This window comes from Castor canadensis, chromosome 1 (genome assembly GCF_047511655.1).
Source record: "Castor canadensis chromosome 1, mCasCan1.hap1v2, whole genome shotgun sequence".
NCBI classification, from domain to species: domain Eukaryota; kingdom Metazoa; phylum Chordata; class Mammalia; order Rodentia; family Castoridae; genus Castor; species Castor canadensis.
In genome coordinates this window covers 149,880,839-149,904,664 of record NC_133386.1, presented here as the reverse complement: position 1 = coordinate 149,904,664, position 23,826 = coordinate 149,880,839, and the positions used below count along the sequence as shown (strand labels likewise).

The window sequence follows — 23,826 nt, the reverse complement described above, 5'->3', positions numbered from 1 at the left end:
CCCCATCAGTTCTGCTCTCCTGCGAGGCTGATCGCTTGTAAATCCCATTGTTAATGCAAGTGTGACATGAATACATTTCAGAGGTGACACAGTAATGATGCCCAAGCTGATAATTCATTGTGATGTGCATGAAAAGGCAACTCTTTTTAAGAGAAGACCTAGCACCCCAGCTTTTCTAACTTGAATTTCAATCCAGTAAAAGGAAGCTCCTTAGAATAGTACCATTGCTACATGAAGTAGGTTCAGCATCTCAGCTTCATTTTGTCATCTAATTGGTAACCTGCACAATCCAACTGAGCCAAGTGGGGGGTGTGCATGGGCCACGCATGTCTTCCCCCAGGGCCTGCTACACAAGCTTCCACCTGCACATCTCAATTATACCTGTCACATGTCATCAGATGGCCCTCACTACAGTGGGGGTGACAGAGTTTACACTTTCCTCCAGTGTTCCTAGTTTCCCTAGATTTCAGAATGGGGCCTCTGACTTATATAATGGCTTTACTCTTGGACACTGGTGAGAATCATCCCTTGGGCCAGTGTCACCCTTGTAGTGAGAGGGGGGTGGGAATCTGGTATGGATAGCCAATTTGAGTTTGATTGGGACATGCTAATGAGCCATTCATATGTATGGGATTTATTTCTGATTAGATTAAGCTTCAGAGAGAGGAAAGAAACACCACTGATTAAAGACATAAAAAAGGAAACACTTTAAATGAGTAAGTGGTTCTTCTTCATATAGCAAAGTATAAATTAAACATTGTCTGGGGGTCCACTTTGAATAGCAGCTGGATGCCACAAGGAGAAGGCATTGAAAGGGATTATCTGGTAGAGACGGTTCCCAGTGCCCAGAGTAAATAACGGGCCCAGTTATCTAAGAAAAATGACTCTCAGATTAGAGAAGGGAAAGGTTTTATTTGACTTTAGAAAACTGGTTCCTCAATCCCTGAGGCATTCAAGCTCATTAGTAGTTTCTTGGCAGTACCTGTGATGGTAATGGAGGCCAGAGGTCTTAGTTCCAAACAAAGAAGTGATTAGAGTAGACAGCACAAGTGTCTGTGGAACCTGACTTAGAATTTGGCTAATCCCTTTCTCTCTGAGCTTAGGTTTCCGCGGAGTTTTGCTCTATAGCAACACCTGGACTTGTACTAGTCTACCTTCCCAGCCTCTTGCAGTGGAAAACTCTGAGGGTCAGCCCCTTCTAGACTCTGTAACTGCTGGGGGTGTAGCTGGCTCACTCTGGTTTAGTGGACTTCCTTGGGGTTGCTGTCTGTGACTTTCTGAAGGACCTAGTGCTGTGGTTTGGATATCCTTTTTACTCTGGCTGGTTTCGCCCTTGGTTTTCAAAATACCCTCTGCTCTGGTTCTGATGTTGAGCTTGACCAGACTCTTGTCAGTAGCCTGCTTTGCAGGGATTCTAACACTTTTCCGGCTCCACTCAACACCTTCCCTCACTCTTTGGGACCAGATGCATTGTCTGTGTTCTCAGCCTCTAGTAGGGTCCTGCTCTGAATGACACATCACCTGGAATGGGGACACTTACTCTCTTCCTATGCCTGGAGCTTTCTTCTGCAAAGCCTAGATTGAATTCCTAGCTATTGTGGAATGCCGCAAACAGTCCTTGTGGAATTTCCTTCCCTGAACTCCTATGGCCTATTCTTTATGGCCAGAGCATTGGGGTCTGAGGAAAAGCAGGGTCCTCTGTTTATGATGGGCCAGTTTGCAGGAGTGGCACCTTTGTGGGTGTCCCCTGTCTTGCCCATGGGTTTCCTGTAGGTAATCAGCTGTTTCCACACATCCTGAGTCCCTACAAAACAGGCTTTTAAATTTTTCTTCACAAAAAGCTCCCAGACATTCCAGCCCAGCTTGTCTCCCTTGGAATTGTGCCATCTGAATCCTCCTGCTGCCTGGTGATAGTTATGAAGGATTCCTTTCATATGGGGAGACTACTTCAAGTGTTTCTTGGTGCTAACCCAGATGCTCAGACCCTTCAGGGACACTTTCCAAGGAAAAGCATCATGTTTTCCAAGCAGCAGTTGTGTTCAAAGGCTTCGGAAATGTTCATTGCAAGAGGTCTTGAGAAACTTTATCCCTAGGGAGTGGTTTTCTTTTGAGTGTGATAGAAGGATAAGCATTGACAGATTTTAAAATTGTTTCCTTACTCTTTAAAATAACTAAATAGCTACCCTTAGAAACCTCTGGGGAGCAGAGTGTACTGTAAAGTACACTGGGGATTACGCAGAACAAAAGCCCAACTTTTGATCCATCATTCGTGTAGTACATATTTATGGAGCATTTCCCATGTGCCAGGCCCTGTGTAGACACTAGGCTTCATCCATGAGAGCCAAGCAGACATAAGCTTTCTCCTAGAGTCTGGCATTATGAATCAGTAAGAGATAAAAAGCACCATCTCACTAATAATCAAGTGAGAATGAAAAATAAAACTGAACTGAGAGAAAATTCATGCCCTTTGGATTGGCAAAAACAAAAACAAGTTTGGACAGTGTTAAACATTGGCGAGGATGTGAAGTAATGTGAGTGCCACCATGCTGGTGGGAACGTGACTTGGTATACACAACTGGCAAGAGTTTCACTTTCCATGGTAAAGTTGACTGTGTATCTAACCTGTGTTCCAGAAATGTTACTATGGTGTAAGTATATGGAGAAATACCCACTGTTGGGCCCCAGGAGACACATAAGAGAATGTTCTGAGGAGTACCATTCATAAAACTGGAAACAAGCCTGTCAACCAACAGGAAAATGCATAAATAAATTGCTATTTATACAATGGAACACAAGGGTGAGGAAAATAAATGAAGCAAGAAGCAAGTTTCAGAAGTCACACACTATAGTTCCATTTATATAGTTTTCAAAAAGATGTAAAACTAAACAATGTGTGATTTAGGTTGATGGCAAGGAAATGGAGAGAAGAAGGGATGCACAAAGGTTTCTAAGATAAACCTGTTTTGTAAGTGGCAAGGTAGGTAAACATTTGTATTGTGTATTTTTAAACCATATGTATGATCTCAGACAGACAGATACACTCACACAGATACCACACTTGCTGTGCAAGTGGAAAAAAAAGGTGACATAGGAATGTGTAGCAGAGTCATTTAAACAAAATTAGGACAGGCCTGGAAGGCAGGTAGGAATTACAGAGGCATGTAAGTGTACACATGGTGGGGCAATAGGAATTCCAGTGAAGGAGATGGGAAGGGAAACGGACAGAGATCCATGAACATGGTCTACCCCAGGAACTAAAAGAAGTTGGTGTAATTGGACAGTAGAGGTTGGGAAATGAGACAGCAGGGAATAAAAGGGCTGATCTCAGAGGTCTTGCTGTCTTCTTAAGGAGCATGGTCTTTGGACACTAAAGGTTGCAAGTGTGGGGCTGAGATACATTTTGGACAGAGGCTTTCTGCACACATTATCTCCATCCTGGTTTCCCGTCTGCCTCATGCTCTTGCTGATGGCCTGTGGATTTTATGCTAGCCTTATCTAGATTTGACCTCTTTCCTTTTTATTCCCAGGGATAGGATGTGGTGAGTGGGATGCCCAGGATATGAAACTGAAGGATGCCCTGAGAGTGAAAGCCCTATCCAGCCCGAACATATTTTTGTTTTTCTATGTCTCTGACCTCATGTCCACTCTGCGAATGAGATTCTGGTCCTCTTCCAGCCCTCCCCAGGCCTCAGCCTTGGCTGCATCCACCCTGTCTTCCTTCCTGCAGTCTGCCCAGTTCTGACTTTTTACTCCTGTCTCAGCTTTTCACAGCCAAGCCAGGCAAGACAGTTATACATAAAAAGATAATTAACCACATGAGCCAAGAAATCAGGACCACATGAGTGGTACAAATCATATGTTCTGAGAGTTTGGAAATTTTGGGCTGGCTTTGGATGGATAGCAAGTAGAAAGGAGGCTTTCCAGGCTAAGAGAACAAGAGGAACCATTTGCCAAGAGCAAAGAGCTCAGTAAAAGTCATTCAGAGATAAAAGCTAGAAGGGATTGGGATGTTATCCTGTGGACATGGCTAATTCCTTACGCATGGTAAACGTAACTAATACACTGTGCCATGCTTTTCCTTTGATCCTGCAGAGAGCCTCAGAATCCTTCTCTACATAGGACATATAAGTGAATGGATTCAATACAGGAGGGCAAAACTACTCCTGTCTTAGACTATGGTGTGATCATGAGTTTTTGAGGAGAGATGATCAAACTGTATGCTCTTGAGTTGCCTCAGGGTCTCCCAATTGTAGCCCAATTTACAGCTCTGTCAGTTTTGTCTCAAATACTGGGCATCACTTGAAGTACTAACAATAAAACTCAAATCTCAGAGTGTGAAAAGTAGAAGGGATCGAAGGCATCATTGAGTGTAGCTCCCTCATTTGGCAGCTGCAGGAAACTGAGGTCTGGGAGGGGGAAACTTGTTTATGCAAGTGGCAAACACAGGCATGACTTTGACCTTGTATCAGTGGCTTTCATCTTGGAAAGGGAAATGGACCTGACCTCCTGAGAACCCATGATATGCCTCGCTTTGCTGGTAGGAGCTTCTCACACGGCATTACTTTTACTGCCCCACACCTAACAAGGGAATCATTATTCCCAATTGAAAAGCAGCTGATAGTCAAAGACAGTCCAAATCAAGTGTTAAAATATGGCAGAACCAGGATTTGAACCCTTTCCACCAGCCCTGGGATCAGGGCTTACGAGGAAGTGCTATGGTGAGGAGGACTTGGCTCTGCCCTGGGTACCCAGTGCTTACAGTCTGCTTTAGGCCCTTGGTCCCATCGGGGGGGCAGGTCCAGCAGCTCCTTTGGAGGTACGTCCAAACATTTGTGAGGCTTTCCCTACATTGAGTTCCTGTTTTCATAAGACAAAGCTGCCTGCCATCATCCATGCTCCTTTTTTGACTTCCTGGGCTTTACTACATTAATTTAAGATCTGCAGCCAAAGTAAGTCTCTTTGGTTGCAGCAGTAGGCACTTAAATGTCAGAGCTTTGCTGAAAAACCACTTGGGTTTGAAGGAAGTCATTGTGTTCAGTAAGATCTGGCCACATTTTATGTTTATGGGCTTTATTGGGGCATCGAGCTGAGCCAGTTAAAACCATGTCTTTATAGTCAGTAAAAGCTTAGGATTCTCAAATTCACTCATTCAAATAATAGTTATTGGATATATACCAAGTGCCAGGGCTGATGTATACAGTGGTAAACCACAGATATAATCCTTGCTTTCATGGAGCTTATAGTCCAGTTTAAGGAGACATTTAAAGAACAGGTGAATAAATGAAAGTATAAATAAGTGTCATTAAGAGAAAGGAGGGGACACTAAAGATATTCAGAAGGAGTCTAATTTAGACTAGGTAGGTCAAAGGAAGTGACATTTGAGTGCAGTAACAAGTAGGCAAAATTATGCCAAGAAGATGGACCAGCAGGCACTAAGTCACAGAGACAGAAAGGAATGTGGTGTGGTCAAGAAATATATCGCTCAGTGCCCGCCCAGAAGTGACATGCTATCTGGTGTTCCCATGTCTGTAAGAGCCAGTACATGCCCCTCCTTAGTTTCTATGGCTTTTTGGTTGCTTCCACTCTCTTGTTTCTTGTGGCCTCTTTAGTCTTCATTTCTCAATCATCCCTTTTGTTCCTACTTCCCATCCCCATCTCTTACCACCAGAACTATGTTCTTCTATCCATGCCTCCACCCTCTGTCCGATGGTCCTGCTTCTCTGATATAATCCTTCTGGTCCATACCCTCTATATGGCTTGTGTCTTGGCATCTTGTTTCAGTTATGAATTGTGTATTTCCTAGACCAGCTCCCTTTTTTTGGGGGAGGGGGCAGGGGAAGGTTGTTGAACTCAGGATCTCAAGCTTGCTGGAGAAGTGCTCTACCACTTGAGTAACACACCCAGTCCTGTTTGCCTTAGTTTGTTTTTCAGATAGGGTATCATGCTTTTGCCCAGGGCTGACCTCAGACTGAAATAGTCCTACCTTTGCCTAGAAGTATCTGGGATTACTGATGTGTGCCACCATGCCTGGCCTAACCCAGCTGTCTTTCTCTTGCTTCTTCATTCCCTGCCCTTGATCAGTGGAGGCACTTGTCACCCAGAAATCCATGCGCACAAGACCTGCCTTCTTTCCTCCCTTCCTTCCTCCCTCCCTTCCTTATTCCCTTCCCTTCTTCTTTCCTAGCTTTGTTACTATAGTCTAGGCTGGCCTCAAACTCATAATCTTGCTGCTTCCACCCCTCAAGTGCTGGGATCACAGGTATGCATCACCACGCTGGGCTAGCACAGCCTTTTCTAGTTGACGTCAGTGTCACTGTAGGATCTAGAAATAGTGAGTACATGTGCAAGTCCACATCTTCTGCTTCAAAGACCAGATGCTTCCAATAACCCCAAGGCTACAGCCAACGCAAATGCTGCTGTCCTGTTTAAAAGCCCTCCCACTCTCTAAGGAGGGAGCCTTGAACCTTCTCCACTGGGAAGGCAGCCTGTCCTCTGCAGTCTGGTTGCTCCTCAAAAGTGGGCGTGCAGAAGCCAAATAGCAGCAACTGTAAAATTATAAAATAACAAATAGGCACAGCTGGAGGGCTTCCAGTGTTTTCAGCACTACAGTAGGGTTTCCTGAGGCCACATCTCTGTTTAATACCCCATCCCCAGCATTTGAGTTCCTCAGAACCGAGATTAAGTAGCCCAAAGTTGCCACTCAGGCAGCACATGGCAGGATCAGAACTGGGTAAGATGGTCTGTCCCCAAAAGCCTGATGCTTTGGCTCCCTCAACTGCCATCTACATAGTACCCACACTGAGGCAGGTACAGGGTGAAACACCTGCTCATAGTGTCACCATCTTCCACTTGGTAAAGTGGATGCTAAGGTGGTGGTGGGGGGAGGGTAGAACCAGTTTCATTGCCCCCCTACCTCTCACTCCTGGAAACCCATGCTCTGTCCACAGGAGGATTTGATAATGGGCTTAGGGAACATTTTGAAAGAGTGGAGGAGATGATTAAACAAGCAGTTACAGTGGTGCTACATCAGGGAAAGATTAGGCAGGTAGCAGAGAGCACCACAAGCTAACCTAGTTGAAGGGGGGTCAGGGAAGTGACCGTGAACTGACATCTGTACAATGAGTCAGAGAAGTGGGGTGGGGGCTGGAAAATCATCTCACGAGCAGAAGTCTACTGATGAGAGAAAAACCAACAGAAAGAAGAATACTTCTTTTGCTGCAGCATTGAGTGAACTGAGGAACACAGCATAAGGCACAAACTGGGCTGGGCAGGCCTAGGGTCGGGGAAGGATGTGATCCAAGTCACACCATCAAAAGATCCTTCTAGCTGCAGCATGGAGAGGAAGTTGGAAGAAGACTGGAGGAGAGAGATCAGTTGTTTGGAGGTGGTTGTCAAGTCCAGGAGAGATGACTGTAGCTTGGATAAGGGAGGTGGCTGCCAGGAAGAGAAGACGGAAGTGAATTCAAGAGCTAGGCAGTGAGTTCGCCCTGCTCCTTTTTACTGTGTCTAACTGCATGATGGGAAGTGCTGCCACCACATTCTGTTTACAATGATGGCAGGCGCACCCACTTAAGGTGAAATGGTGAACAGATCTCCTAATAATAGAGCTTTGGTATGAATCATGTTCTGTGTAGTGTTGTTGAAATACATCAAGTAATAGCCTCCATTCCAGTTGCAGAAAGAATAATTACCCAGCTCTTTGTGTTGTCAATAACACGTTCACAGTATTCACAGGCTTTCTCTGACAACTGAAGCAAAGTGCACTGGAAGTCAGCACGGCTCCCAGCATGTATTGGTCCTGGAAAGGCAGGGGCACAACGTGGGACCTGCACGGCTCCCTCTCCTGATCCTCAGAGGCACCCCTGGATGTGCTAACTGCTCTCCAAGCACAGTCACCATGGGAAAGCATTGACTCTGCTTTGAGCTTTCTGGGGGTTCAGACAGATCCTTTTGTCAATACCAACCTTGTGGTCTTGGACAAGGAATGTTCTTTAGTTTGTTTCCTCACTTAGAATTGGAGATAATAACAACTAGCTCACAGGGTTAGGTTCCTCTGTACAGTTTATACAGCAATAGTTAAGCTTGACCAGGGGCTTGTAATGTGCCAGGCACTTTGTGTGTAATTGCTCTAATCCTTTCCACAATCTTATGAGGCGAGTACTATTATGAGTCACATGAGGATGAAGAAATAGAGGTACAAACTGACTTGCTCAAGGTCATAGAACTAGTATGAAACAGAGCCAGGATCTGAACCCAAGCCCTTTGTTCATAATCGTTATGTTTCCCTGGCTTCCCATATCCCCAGTCCTTTGTCTTGTTCCTAAATAATATATTAAGCACAAAATGAGCTTAGGTAAGTGATGAATCAGTAAATTGCCTTCCATAGCCTAGAGAGACCTGCTGGCATGACATAGATTGGAGGAAGGGAAGGCAGATAAAAGGAATTAAGTTAAACCCAAATCTTGCTGTCTTGGGCCCATTTATTATTGTTGGTGGGCATGTGTTATGCAAGTAAACATCGTCGCCAAATTGTCATACTGGCAATACTTGTCATGTGACCCCTACTGGCTACCAAAGGTCTTGATTGATTAACCTCAGAAGCAGACAAAAATGGAGTAGACAAAAGGTGTGTGTCTCTTTCTTGGTAGCGATCATGAATACATTCCAGGAATCCATTTGAAGATGGACGTCTGAGCTGGGAGTCCCTCCTGGTCCCTTAAAGCTCAGCACTACATAGGTACCATCATCAAAGGCTTCATTAACTTTACTTCCTAGGGCAAGGAGATCCTACATCTTTCTTTGCAAAATGTTTGGTCTTTTCTTTGGCCAGGAGGATAGAAAAGGCACATTCATTCTTTGCAAGTAAACCCATAGCAATGAAAACCAAACCTTGAGTTAATGACTCACTAGCCATGCTGCTGTAGGAGTAGAAATCAAACCCAATTCATTTCCTCAGAGACAGTGACTAGGGAGACAAGGTAAGAAGGATTTCTCCATGCTCATGTTGAGTGGTGGCCTGTGGTCTGGTTTCAAGGTGCAGAGTCTTGCCTGGATATTGACAAGTGGCTCTTTTTCTTCTGCAGGTGTGGCAGTGTGGTGGGAGTGTGGAGGTCCTCCCCTGTTCAAGGATTGCCCACATTGAGCGCGCCCACAAGCCCTACACAGAGGACCTCACTGCCCATGTCCGCAGGAATGCCCTCAGGGTGGCTGAAGTCTGGATGGATGAGTTTAAAAGCCATGTCTACATGGCATGGAACATACCCCAAGAGGTAGGGAGCCTGGTGGAGCTGCATTTTTTTAGGATTTGGTGGGGAAAACAAAACAAAACATGAGACTCAATTCCTTTTCTCATGGCTTACCATCTCATTTACCATGCTGGAACACACGTCAACCCACAAACGTGTTACATGTAGAAAAGAGGCTGACTCTGAGGTTCTAAGCTATTTCTCGCCCTCACTCCATCAGCATGCTTGAAGAAGGACATGTTCTCTCTGAACCTTAATGAACCTCATTTTACATGAAAGTTGGACAGGGTGGCTCCAAGTTTCCTTCCTGCTCCTCAATCCTCAGCTTCTCTGGCAATATGTATTCCATGGTATAGGATAAATATACAAATATGCCAGTAATGACAACAATTCACTAAACGTACCTTAATCTCCATGTAGACTGGATTCAAGCTTCTTCACTGAAACTTTGACCAGAGCAATAAGGAATTTCCACACACCTGTAGGATTTCTTGAGCCTTGTGGATAGAGACGGAATACTCTCCATAGAAACCCTCAGGAGAAGGGAATTACACCGGACATTTTTCAGTATATGTTTCTGACCTTCATGAAAGGTCACTGCCTGCCACTGTCCTCTATCACCTCTAGTCACCTCCACAACAAGAAGTGCCAAAGGAAAAGCAATGTTTCTCTAGCAGTCTTGTTCAGCCTTACCATGTGTCATATGGAAATGACCTTGGAATACTGAGTTGGAGAACCCAACAGATTCTAGCCACAGGATTCCAACCTGCTTACCAGCTTGTTGGCCTGGGGTTCATTGCTTCTGTTGCATTCTATGTGACAGTACTGTTGCCTGCATGACCTCTCTCTTGTCTCTCAAACTTGTGGTGTCCCTTTGGGAGACAGTATCAGATCTCTTTCTGATACGGAAATGATTGATCTTTGCTTAAATTTTCCATAGAAGGCCCTGGTCGCTAGACTTGCTGCCAAACTAATGTTGAGAAAGCAGGCTGAGACTTGGATGGGTGCTTTAGGTAAACTTCCTTTGCTACCACCACCACCATGGAGAAGGGGACTGAGCTGGGTCACATAGTACTGAAATCAGTGGGATGATAGCAGTTGGAAGGAAAAACGAGAAACCAAGTCATCTCTGCATAGTGCAGCCAACCCTAATGAACCAGCCCCAGGGTTACATCTCTGACAGTAAGAATTTCTAGGGCAACCACTGCTCTTTCTGGAGTCATCTGTGGTTGTGGGCCGTGGATCACGTATTCTGCACAGGGTGCTAAGCCCTGCTGTGGGAGTCCCCTGATGGTGAGTGGTAAGAGCACTGGAAACTCCCCCAGGAGCCCACGGTGAACATTACAGGTCCTGGGCTCGACTGGAGCCTTGCCCACGCTCCTGTCCTCTTCTGTCTCCCAAAGCTGCAGACCTTCCAGTCCTCTATTGTTGTAGTTGACAGGTGTTGAAATGGACAGAAACCCAGTGAAGTGAACTACGTGAGCAAAAATAATTAAAAAATGATGAGACTCAGTGTTTGCCTGTCACCCTTCAGGGGTAGTTCAATTGAAATAAAGTAGATTGGGGGTGGGAGTGAACAGATGAGAGGGGAAAATGTCCAGGCTAAAGTCTCAGGTGAAGAAAAAAGGGGTCTGTGTGTTTCCTAAAAAGCTTTCTGTTAACTTCTGTGTCCAAACTCTCTCTTCTTCCTGTTGAGCTCCTGCAGAGTCAACACTTTGCACATTCTGTCCACTTCTCCAGTCACATCCTGATACTCCATTGAAATTGCCTTTGTCAATGTCATCACGGGCCTCTCAACTGCTTAATTTAATGGACATGTAAAAGTCTTTAACTAGCCAAGCACTGGCTCACACCTGTAATCCCAGCTACTCTGAAGGTGGAAATGGTGAGGATCGCAGTTCAAGACCAGCCCAAATAAAAAATTAGTACAACCAGATCTCAACGAATAGCTGGGTGTGGTGACATCACCCAGCTATGTGGGAGGCTGTAGGTAGGTGACTCATGGTCCAGGCTGGCCCAGGGCAAAAGCTATGAGACTCTATCTAACAAATAATCAAAAGGGTTGGAGGTGCATGACTCAAATGACAGAGAGTACTTGCCTAGCAAGTGCAAGGCCCTGAGTTCAAACACTAGTACTGCCAAAAAAAAATGACTTTAACTTACAGGATTCCACCTTTTCTCTGAAATTCTATAGTACCTTGACTCTATCATTGCACACCCTTGAATGTCCTCATCTATCTCTGATTACTCCTTTCTCCTTTTGGGTCCTTCTTCCCTCCACCGGTTGCTTAAGTGCCCCCCTGGGATGGCTCCTTGACCACCTGCTCTCATTATACTGCTCCTCTGGGTCTTGGATTTAACTGTGCCCATATGCTGATGGCTTCCTAATTAATATCTCTAGCCCAACTTGCAGGTTTACATCTCCAACTGTCAGCTGGCCATCTCCTTGTGCTTCTTCCACTAGCACGCTGACCGAGTCCCACCAAAACTGAGCACATCTTCTTCCCCCAGGTCTCCTCCTGTCCTGATCCTTGGTCTCAGCTCCTGGTTCAACCATCTGCTGAGAACTATGAGCTTCAAACTGAGCATCGTCCTTTCATCCTCCTCTCTCCTAATCACATTCCATCAATCTCCGAGCCCTCCTGCCTATTCCCACTTGCTCTCGCATCTGAGTTCAGGCTTTGCCTGTCTCTATGCAGTAACTTTCAACTGGTTTCCTGACTCATGTCTTTTCTTCTTCAAATCTATTCTTCACAGGACCAAAAGTTATCTTGGAAAAAAAAAAAAATCACAGCGACCATGCTATTCCCCTGCTTCAAGTCTTTAAATGACTCTCCAAAGTCAAGTGCAATGTTTGACATGCATCTGAGGTTCCCACACTCTCTCGTCTGTCTGTATCTCCAGCTTTACTCCCACATTCCTTGTTCTGGGACCTACATAGACTATGCAGACTGTTAGAGCTGTGTGGACCATGCTGTTCTCACCGTGTGCTTGCTTGTTCTGTTCTCCCTATTTGAAATTCCCCATCTTCCACCTCTTCCCCAACCCCCCACTCCTACCAAATCTTCTCCAAACTTGGAGGACTCAGCTCCACTGACCCTTCCTCTAGGAAGCCAGCACTGGCTGGGAAAGTGTTTCCCCTCCCATATATGCCTCTGTTATTGTATGACCAGCCTTAAAAGAATGTTCTGTTGTCTAAAGTCTCTCCTTTTCATTAGAGCAGTGACTCTCAAATCTGGCTGAACTTAAAACTTACGTGGGACCCACCCCCAGAGGTTAAGATATAACTGGTTTGGAAGGAGCTACTGGGATCTGTTTTAGGAAAGCTCTCCCAGGGACTGTAATTTCCATCCGAAGCTGAGAACCATAGCAAGAGACTATGGGCTCCCTGAGGACAAATCACATAATCTATATTAGTGTCATTGTGACTAGTATAAGGTAGGGAACATGATAAGAACGCACTGGAACCTTACTAATGCTTTGTAATGGGTGAGTCAACCTGCTGGTCATGTGTGTAGTCCCTTTCCCCCTTGGTCAGTGGCCCCTAGAAGCAAATAGGTAGGTCAAATGCATCAGAATCAGTTGGAGAGCTTATTTAAAAAAATACCCACCTAGCCAGGTGTAGTGGCTCAAGCCTATAATCACAGTTACTTGGGAGGTAGAGATAGGATGATTGTGGTTCAAGGCCAGTTCAGGCAAAAAGTTAGAGACCCCGCCTTGACCAGTGAAAAGACTGGGCATATTGGCATGCACCTGTCATCCCAGTGACATGGGAAATATAAATACCAGTAGCTCAGGTCCAGGCCATCCTGGACATAAAGCAAGATCCTATTCAAAAAATACCTAAAAGTACCAGTGGTAGAGTGCAGCCTAGCAAGTGCAAGGCTTTGAGTTCAAACCCCCCCCCAAAAAAAAAAAAGGAATCTGGACCCTTACCCTCAGAGATTAGGATCAGTACATCTATAGAGATGCTAGAACCTATAGAAAGCTCTCATGTGATGAATCAAGAGGACCATTTAATTCAGCTAACTCTGCTTATGTTAACTAACTCCCCTCAAGCATCATCTGCTGCGGGAAGCCTTCTTTGACCACCGTCCTGGCTGCCCGACACCATAAGCTGGGTTATAGGACCCTCCTCTCTTCTCCCTTACCCTTTCTACTTCCTTTTGTGCCTCCCACTGTGTGCAGAGAGTCTGTTTGCCTATTTGTATCTCCTGGACTTCCTTTTGGGACATAGAGCATGACACATTCCTATTCGTACAACAGTGCTTAAGAAAACACCTGGCACATAATAAACAGGCACTTGGTAAGGACGAGCTGACAGAGAAAGAAGGGGAGGAAGTGTGGCGCTACCTGAGCTCCATGTCTTCCTCAGGAGGCTTCCCAGCTGCCCTTGAGGTGGTGCATCCTAGTGCCTTTTGCTCAGTCCCAGGCATGTCTGCTACCAATTTACTTCACCTTTCATCTCTAGCATCCCAGCTACAAATACAGAGCTGGACTCTTCACCCCTGCCTAGGTGGCTGCCTGGAGAATTAAATAAGTTAAAATATTTCAAGGCTTGGACCAGTTCTCAGCATCTAGAAAGCACTAGATAAGTAATAACTGTTATCATTGGTGCCCATGGCTGGTGTTCTGTGCACTCTCTTCCCAGCCTTTAACGCTGTTCCTGGACAGTCATCTTCTACCTGTTGCTATCAATGTCAAGCCCTTCCCTGGGCTGTGTGTGCAGCAGAGCTGGCCTTCTTATATGCTCCCCTACCATGCTCAATCCCAAGTTTGTAAGAGGACAGAGAAGCCTCCAGTACTTCATCCTGCTACTTTAATTGAAAATCAATTTGCTTGTCAATAAACAGAAAGTCAGCCTGCAGCAAAGCATCAATATTTTCTTAAGCAAGGTTCAGGAACTCTAAACCAGCTCCCTGCAAGACAGGCTGAGTGCCAGGGATGCTTACATAGTGTTTACGTGACTGTCTATAAGGAATTTTTGACTATGTGGCAGAAAGACTAGGCCGTTTTGGGAGTGGCTAACTTTATTAGTTTCCTAGGACTGACAAAACAGATTAGCACAAACTTGGTGGCTTAAAACAACAGAAATTTATTCTCTCCTAGTTCTAGAAGCCAGAAATCTAAAATCTAGGTACCCTAGGACCATGCTGCCTCCAATGGCTTTAGGGAATAATCCGTCTTTACCTCTTCCAGTTTCTGGTGGCTTTTGGCACGCCTTGGCTTGTGGGTGCATCACTCCAATCTCTGCTCTGTTTCCACATTGTCGTCGCCTTTGTGTGTCTCTGTGGGTCCAAATCTCCCTTTCCTTTCTCTTACAAAAATACCAGTCATTGAATTAGCAGCGCACCCAAAACCCAGGATGATTTCATCCTGAGATCCCAAATTAATTATATCTTTAAAGAACCTATAAAGTCACATTTAGAGTCCCAGGTAGATATGAATTTTTCAGCAGGAAAGAAAATAACTACACTAAGTATTTGGCAAAAAAAGTGGTTCATTGTTTTTAAATAACAAGGTTAGGGTAACCTTGTTGGAGAAGACCTGCATGTTTCTCAATTTATGCCCCTTACTCTGAGAAAAGGGGTTGACGCAATTGACAGTAAACACCCACTGTAGACATTCAGAACCATTAAAATAGAAAAGCCAAAGTCAATTTAAGAAACAGGAAGGGGAAGGAGGGGAAGGGACTTGATATACAAAATTAGAAGCTGAATAAGGGTCTGGTTCTGGAGCCTCCTACAGGTTAAAGTGGGTATAATCACCTGATGGATTATCTCACTCACCTTTAATGAGAACCTAAGGACAGAAACAAACCTTGCTCCAATCCTGAGTGAAAAAAAAAAAAAAAGTTTCCCATGAGAATCCAGAATTTTCGGAAAACACAGAGGCCACCCTGAGACAGGTTCTACTAGAGGCTCTCCATAAAATCCGACACACCAGTGTTAAATTGCAATCCTATAAAGTCTGACGATCTGGCAGTTTTATTTTTGGTGTCTTTGATAGCAATCCCCATCAATGCTGGCCTCATGTTTCAGAGTCCAAATGGATAGTTATGGGGCTAAGGTGTACGTGGGGGAATGAATGAGTTAACTTCCAACAGTGTCTCTTTATCAGAAAGTCTCTGTGTATCTTGGTTAGGGGTACTGGGTCATAGCCGGGTAGAGTTTAGGGAGAGGCTATAACCCGGTGATGGCAACATCTCTGCCCCTGTTTCTTGTGCAGGACTCAGGAATTGACATTGGGGACATCACTGCAAGGAAGGCTCTGAGGAAGCAGCTGCAGTGCAAGACCTTCCGGTGGTACCTTGTCAGCGTGTACCCAGAGATGAGGATGTACTCAGACATCATTGCCTATGGGGTGGTAAGAAACCAGCCTCTTCAGGGTTTCATTTAGACTCAGAAAGCAGGACCAGAAAGAGGTGCAGAGAAGAAAGGTGAAGGAGGGAACAAGCTTATGGCCACCCACAGGGAGACCTGCAGTAGAGCTAGAGACTCAGAGCTGGTTTCTGGACCTGCACGAGAGCCCTTGCTTTCACACCCCAAACCTCTGCAGTTACTGAAAGAAGTATTTTACTCTCCTTTATAGTCCTAAGCAACTCATCTATGGCCTAAGCCTGCATATGCCACTTAATAAAACACACAAAGAACTAGGAGGCTTAAGATTGTGACGTAACACAACCAACACCCACTGTTTATCCAAATGAGCTGACTGAGTTTCTAACAACCACCCTGTATGTCTCCCCTGTCCAGGGGATGGTGCCTGTCACTCACATGCAGGTCCTCCCTGGAAGGAGTTCTGAGAAATAGAATCTTCCTGAGTTCATTGCATTTTGATGGATGTTGTAGTTCTGCTTACTGATGAGAACAGAGTTCATCTTCCCTATGGGAGACAATAAGATAGAGGAGATGGAGAACAGGATTTGGAGTCACACAGATCTGCTTAAGATCTTGGCCACCTCCCAGGCAAACATCTTAAAGTCTGTGGGCCTCAGTTTCTTCATCTGTCAAATGGGACAAGTTAATACTGCCCTCACAAGATAGAATCTAGTCTGAGAAGTGAAATATATTTTCTGTCTAAGATTAAAATACTTTGGACATGATAAACAATTCCATTGTCCCAAATTTCTCAATACTCTTAAAGTATTTTAAATGGCACCTGATTGGTAGCTCACTGGCTTTTGCTGACTTATATAGTCTGAATACATACTTTTTTTTTCTATGACAGTTAAGCCCTCAAGACTACTCTGTGGGGTTACTTATAGTATCTTCATATTGCAGCTGAAGAAACAGGCAAAAATGCGACTTGTCTTCTTCACACAGATAATCAACAGTGAAACTGAATCCAAAACACCATCTGGTACTGTACTCAGGCCTTTTCTGATATCCCATAATGAGAACTTGAAGACAGAACTGAGGTCTCTTCTCTGATGCCTTATGGCCAGATCTGAGTTCAAGGCCTTGCCCAGCAGGGAATACAATGGACAGGGGTAGGAAGAGCCCTTGCTGAGGGACTGGACTGCTGTTCTCCATGAATCTCCCAAGTTTAACATCCTGGGATTCTAAAGGATACAGAGAGGGGACCTCAGAATCCTGCCAGGGGGTCTGTTGTCCAGGAGGCCAGCCTATGAGAGGCCCCATGCATGATTGGCACATTCCCAGAGAACTGCCCAGAGGCCTCTTTCCTCTCTATTTCTCAGTTTGAGGCCTTTGGAGGTCAGAAACTACCTCCACTGGTGATGCCCAGCTGTCACCTGAGGCTCCAGATCCTTCTGTCACCATAGAAACACACTGCACTGTAAGGTGCCCATAAATCCCTTCCACCTCACCAAGACCATCCAAAGACAGCTCTCCTGACGCCCTGCACTCTGCCCCGTGGCAAGCTGTGTGGGCCACTTGGCCACAGTTGGGCACAATCCTAAGAGGACAGTGATAAAATTGTGGCTCCAGAGAAACTTTTGGTTCCCAGTCTTTGAGAGCCAGGGCCAGCTTCTGGACTTAGTTCTCAGGCTGACAGCCATAGCTAAACAGGATGAGCCAAACTCACCCAGAGGGGCAGAGAAAGGTAAAAGTGGAGGTGTCTTCCTGTGTCCACTGCACTTCTTAGCCAAGGCATTCTCATTCTCCAAGCAAAAGTGTCTCCTGTTACGTTCAGATGTATCAGGTTTATCATCTATTCCCTTAACACCAGATCCAGGAATGTTTGGGTTAGCCAAACAGTAAGTGACAAGTACAAGGTTGCACTCTAGAGATCTTTGTGAGACCATAGCTCAGGCTGTTTTCACTCTGCCACACTGAAAGCCATTCAGTCATCATGCCAAAGGCCTGACCTGTGTTATCCATCCTGTGCTATTGGAGGTCTCTGACACCATGCATGTTCATCTGTCAGCCACTGTGCAGAGCCCAGTCAGCTTCTCTTCCTTCCCACCTCCGCAGTGTCAGTTTCTGGGCTCCTACATGAGCAGATACATGCTTGCCAGTCACAGAGCATGATGAACTTTTAATGGGGGCAGTTGGGTGAAGATGACCCAGCAAGATGTAGCCTCAGAAGTGAGACATTTGCTGGGTCTGAATTGTTCTTCCTGGTAATTAGCCTCATTCTAAAATGGAGAGACCAGATGTCTTTTCAGGAACAGAATTTCATTTTTTTTTTCTTTTTACATTCCAACCCATGCCCAAACTGTAGTGTTCAGGTCAAATAATTTCTGGATCTCTCAATTGGGCCAGTGTCCATTAGTCTACTAATAGGTTCCATTATGACTCCTGCAGGCAAAAGGACCTGTGGGCCCCATTGTGTGAGAGGGGGTTTCCCCTAGATTACTAATTGCTATGTCTGAGAGATGAGGAAACTTTGGATGAAACCCAGCTCTAGTGCTCAGAGTAGGGATGGAGAAACATCTGGAAACAGACATGGCTGACTTCTGAGTGTTTGCTTTGGACTTACTTTCTGTGTAACCTTGACCATGAGCACAACCTCAGTGGTTATGGCAATCTATTTCACATGACATCCTTCAGAGTTTCAGGATCATAGTCATAGTCATAGTCGTTGTAAAGAACTTGGGTTTCAGAATCAGACAGACTCCAGCTCTGCCACTTGTCTAACTACAATTTATTTTCTGCACACACTCATTCAACAAGTCTTGACTGATTGCTATGTGACCTGGCCCATCCAATATACAATGATAAAGACTGGGCCTCCATCTGGTGACCAACTGGGGGGATGGGCCCCTTTTGAAAAAGCAGCAACAAAGCAATATGCCAAGTGCTATAGGAAGAGAAATGAGGGTGCTGGTGAAGCACAGAGCAGTGGTCTCACCTCTAAACCTAGGCCAGAGGGGCTTACAAAGTAGTAGATAAATTGAACTCAAAAGAAGAAGGTGTGGCCAGGCAAAAAGACTGAAGTAGAGGGTGAGAGGGGAAATACTCACACAGAGGGAATGATCACAGACAGGGAATTGAGGGAGAGCCTGCTAGGACACCATAGTGGCCCCACCCTTAAAAGAGATAAGATTACCAATCTGGCTGGATTATTTTGAGAATTAGATATGATTCACATGGAGAGCACTTTACATGGTATCTGCACATTGATGCATTCATTAAAGCTAATCCTGATTGGCTTTCAGGAAGGTTGTAGCAGCAATAATAACAGCTAACAATTCTTGTATATTTACTATTTTCCTGTCCCTATGCTAAGCCCTTGTAGATATAATGTCACTTAATCCTCATAACAGCCCTATGATTAGGCACTATTATTGTCCCTCTCTCAGAGGAAAGAAAACAGACAGGAGGGTATTATGTTGCTTTGTCCCTGACCACACAGCTGTAGCCAGGACTGCATCCCAGCCAGTCTTTCTCCACTGCTTCGGTAAACTACTTGCTTAATGGAGGAGGGATGACAGCATCAGGGAGGACTTTATCAAAAGACACCTACCCATTCACCCAGAGGGCAGCTTTAAGAACCCAGGGAAAAGCAAAGTCTATCCTCAGGGTTGCCTGGCTTCCTCTTTGCCATAGCAGTTGGCAGGTCTTGCTAATGGGTCACAGTGTATGGTTTCAGCTCTGACACTGCCTCTCCATGGTCTGTAAGACAAATTCAAAGTAATTTTACATATTCTCCTCCCACAAAGTCAAGCCTAAGAGTATGTGCATATAAGAGGATTGCTGCCTGAATGCTTCTGCAGTTCCTGCCTGGGGAGTAGACACATGTTCATATGTGTTTTTTCAGAACCTCCAAATTGTAAATGTGAGATTAAGCTGCTGTAACCAGCAGAGGAAATGAAGCAAAAGAGAAAAGAATCTGACTTTGTTTCTTGTGCCCTGTGAAGAACAGTGTAGAGCACACATGTGCCTGTGGTTTTCTGTTCAGTATCATATACTTCAATTGGGTTTGTCCCACTCCTGCCACAAGATAACAGAACTACACAGCCTTGGCCTTCTCTGAGAAACATGACCTACCTAGGGTCCATTGGCTTGGTCTTCCTGGATTCTGATGTCCTGCCCCCTGTTTGCTAAGAAAAGAAACCAGGTTAAGCTAGCTCAAGGTAAGGTGTGGGTGGGTGAAGGTACCACTGAAGAGTGGCTGTGCATAGGCACAGGAGCTGCAAAGTGACTAAAGTTACAGCAGGCACAAGGTAGGCGCTCTCGCATCTAATTCCCTCTGCTTTGTACATTATCTCATCCTTGGTCACAGCTGGCTTTCTCCGCTTGCACATGGTGTAACAGATCACACACACACACACACACACACACGCGCGCGCACACACTTAATCTCAGTGGACCCACAATTCTAGTTGTCATCACCCACTGACCACAGTTCTGGGTCTCATTTAGATCTCTACCCAGGATAAGAGAAAGATGAGCAGGTCAAATTCCAGAAAGACTGGGAGGAGAGAGAGAAGCAGAATGACTCATTCATTTTAAACTGGGGGTAGGTGCCCATTGGTCTGCTCAGCTGTGGCTGCTGAACAGAGCTATGTGGACTATAGGTTACTGTTTCCAAGGACTCAGAGTGTCTTAGGCCACAAGGAGACTCTAAATATTGGTTCTGTTATCCAGTTATGTCCTGTTGATTGCCAAGACTGTGGGTCTATGAGCCTGTGGGTAAGGGTAAAAGATACACCTATCTTTTCCTGCTTCTACCCTGGCCCCTCCCCTCTCATTCTCCCATTGCAGCTTCCATTCTGGATGGCCCTCAGAAGTTAGGGTATGAACAGTTAGGTCTGTCCATGCCCCTGCTGAATCTGGAAGAAACCGAGAAAGTCTGGTTCCAGAGGACCTCCCAGGCCTGAAATCAAGTAACATGATGTCCTCTTCCCCTAACTCTTAAGACTTCTTGGAGACCATTGTGCCACCTCTAGAGAAGTGGAGGAGGCCAAGACTCTAGTGCCATCTTGTGTGTGCACATGTATGTGTTCTCTTGTTTTTACTCGTAGGATCTCAGCTACCCAAAGCCAGTTGGGATAAGGAGACATGAGTGTTTCTCCTTGAATGGAGGCCAGTCTCCATATTGTACCTTTACATAAGGGAAAAGCTGGGGCCTGCTGATTCCAGTGTTCAAGAGGGCTTGGGTTGATTAAGAAGAGTCTGTCTTAGGGTAGTCCTGCTTCTCCTGCATTAACACATTTGTTTCCTCATTTCTTTTCCCTATGCTGTGACTGTCTCTCCTCTGATGCTCAGCTGCAGAATTCCCTGAAGACTGATTTATGTCTTGATCAGGGGCCAGATACAGAGAATGTTCCCATCATGTACATCTGTCATGGGATGACACCCCAGGTGAGTCGTTAAAGAGAACCTGTGCTGGGGTGTGCGCGTGAGTGTCTGATGTGAGGGAAAACAGCTCAATTCCATTGTGACTGCTCCTGGACCAGCAGCCTCTAGTTTTCATCAGGAATTATCCCCACAATCCTAAGAGGAGAGTTGTGCCTGCCTTACCTGGAAGAGGGCTGGAAAAGCAGATGCTGTGGGACCAGAATCCTCTGGGGTGGACAGGAGGAAGAGAATGTATTTTTTAAAAACACCTGCCTCCTTTGGAGGTACTGTAAGTAAATCACAATCCTGGTTCTAGCAGCCAAGCCCTGCCCTAGCAGGAGGGAGCCCAATAACTTCCCCATGTTCCCTGATCTGTCTATAACTCTGCAGAGTGCCATGTTATGGTCTTCAGGCTCTGCCCTAAAGTAGGTCAAAGCTGGGGCTAAAATGAACAGCCACGAGACTCTTTAACAGCTCTTACAACATGTTCCTGGTAGAGAATGAAGGGCAGCTACCAGGAAAGTAAGTTATCCTTAAAATTTCCCCAGTCATAGTCTAGGCTTCAGATATGCAAAGAGGATGCAAGACATAAGAAGAGTTTACTCCACAAAGGACAATAGACCACCATTGTCTAATAATGCCAAAAAGTGACCCATTCTGAATTGATAACATTCATAGTGCTTTTTTTTTTAACTCGAAGAGAACAATGATTTAAAAATGATATTGTTATACATATGTATATTTGTATAATTGCAATTCTGTGTTTAAAAGAGTTGTTACCTACCTAAGTACACAACTGAAGATTATCATGACATGTGTGTGACCCTGTGTACGAATGATGAAACTTCCTGGTGATTATTCATTGTGATTCTACCACCTTGTCTTTTTTACTGTGACATCACCAGCTGATTAATCACAGGTTAGCAGATCACATTATCCCCACATCACCTAACATAGCAACTCATTCTTCATTATTATAAAGTAGTGTGATACTTTTGGTGGATGACTATCTTTATATAAGCTTTTTTAACTGAATTATAACATCTCTAGAGAAAATAGATGAACTGTATAGCATAATGACTTTCTATGGAATGAACACACTCATGTAACCAGCATCAAAATTTAAAAAAATAAAAAGTATTACTCTTGATTTTGGATCATATGGTATATATTTTCTTGTGTTAGCCTCTATATTTGTAAAATACATCCATGCTGGTACATGTAGTTGTAACTTGCTCATTTGTATTATTATACACTATTCCATGCTATAAATATGCCATGGTTTACTGTTTATTCTACTGTTGATGAATATGGGCTATTGCCAGTTGGATCTACTATGAATCTTGCTGCAATGAATATCTTTGCTTTTGTCTCTTGTTGCACATATATATATTCATTTCTTTTGGATTTATACTTAGGAGTAGAACTGTTGAGTCATGGGTTGGTGTATGTTTACTTTCAGTAGACATTGCCTGTTTTAGTCTGCTCAGGCTGCCAAAACAAAATACCACAGGCTGGTTGGTTTAAACAACAGAAATTTATTTTTCACAGTTCTGGAGGCTGTGAGGTTCAGATCAAGATGCCAACCAATTTGTCTTCTGGTAGAGGCCCTCTTCCTGGCTTGCAGATTGTCTTCTTCCCTCTGAGCTCACATGGCAGGGAGAGGGACAGAATGGACTCAATGGTGTCTAGTCTTATAAGAACACTAATCCTGTGCAATAAGGGCTCCACCCTTATGGCCTCATTTAACCTTAACCTGAATAATTGAAGAAGTTTCAGCCTATCAACATCACAAAAAAGAAGAAGAAGGAGGAGGAGGAGAAGGAGGAGGAGGAGGAAAAGGAGGAGGAGGAGGAGGACGAGGCTTGTTCTAAAGAGTGTGGCTCATGACAAAGGTATCAGGAGTGTGATTCATGGACTTTACCAAAGTCAGGAAGAGAAATGGAAGTGATATTGCTGGGTGATCTTAGAAGACCCTGGTTGAGAAGATCTCAAGTCCTTTTGTCTCTTGAACAAAGAATTGGACAAAACCACAGGTTGAAAGCAGTAGTTAAGTTTTATCGAAAGGAAGGAAAGTATAGGAAACACCACAACACAGTGGTGGGCTCTGGCCAGATGGCATAGAAGCTCTAATTTTTGTTCAAAGGGCAATTTTTAGGTTGTAAGGGCAAACTGCAAGAAAAATCTGGGCAGTCCTTTGCAGGCAGGTCTAGGGTGATTGACAGGTTTAATTGACAGGGAGATGTTACATAATTTATTTTTGACTACACATGTCCCTATCCATAATCCATAACGCATTCTGTTATAATTGCATGCATGATATGCAGTTCACATGTATGAGTCTTTAAGTGTGGCTGTATCTCAAAAGGACATTTTAGGATAGGTTCCCCAGCCCTCAGTACATGCACCAGCTGTGGGACTTTCCCTTCTGCACAAACATCCTCTTTTATCATGATGTAGTGGCTATTGAGTTAACCACTAAAGGGGGTCGCAAGGACATTCCCAGATGTCTCCCAAAGGGGGCGTGTCCTAGTCAGGACTCTTTTTTTTTGGTGGTACTGGGATTTGAACTCAGGGCCTCACACTTGCTAGGCAGGTGCTCTACCACTTGAGCCACTCTGCTAGCCTTTTTTTGTATTGGTTGTTTTCGAGATAGGGTCTCACAAACTATTTGCCCTGGCTGGTCATGAACAGTGATTCTTCTGATCTCTTCCTCCCAAGTAGCTAGAATTATAGGCATAAGCCACTAGTGCCCAGCTCTAGGCAGGACTTTTATGACATTTTATTTGGTCAGTGTCCACTCCCTCTTGACCAAACTGTACTCTATTCTC

The 23,826-nt window shown here is 44.8% G+C and overlaps 1 protein-coding gene across 4 annotated transcripts in view; it reads left to right on the top strand.

The window, feature by feature from the left end:
- The window catches only part of Galnt18 (polypeptide N-acetylgalactosaminyltransferase 18), a 322,267-nt gene that overhangs the window by 256,326 nt on the left and 42,115 nt on the right, over positions 1–23,826 (top strand). For 3 of the 4 annotated variants that reach the window (XM_074041447.1, XM_074041433.1, XM_074041454.1), the window contains exons 7-9: positions 9,084–9,269; positions 15,474–15,611; positions 20,924–21,019. In XM_074041447.1, the coding sequence (XP_073897548.1) occupies positions 9,084–9,269; positions 15,474–15,611; positions 20,924–21,019 (420 nt within the window). The remainder of the gene's footprint in view (positions 1–9,083; positions 9,270–15,473; positions 15,612–20,923; positions 21,020–23,826) is intronic. The other variant, XM_074041438.1, reaches the window with a different exon arrangement.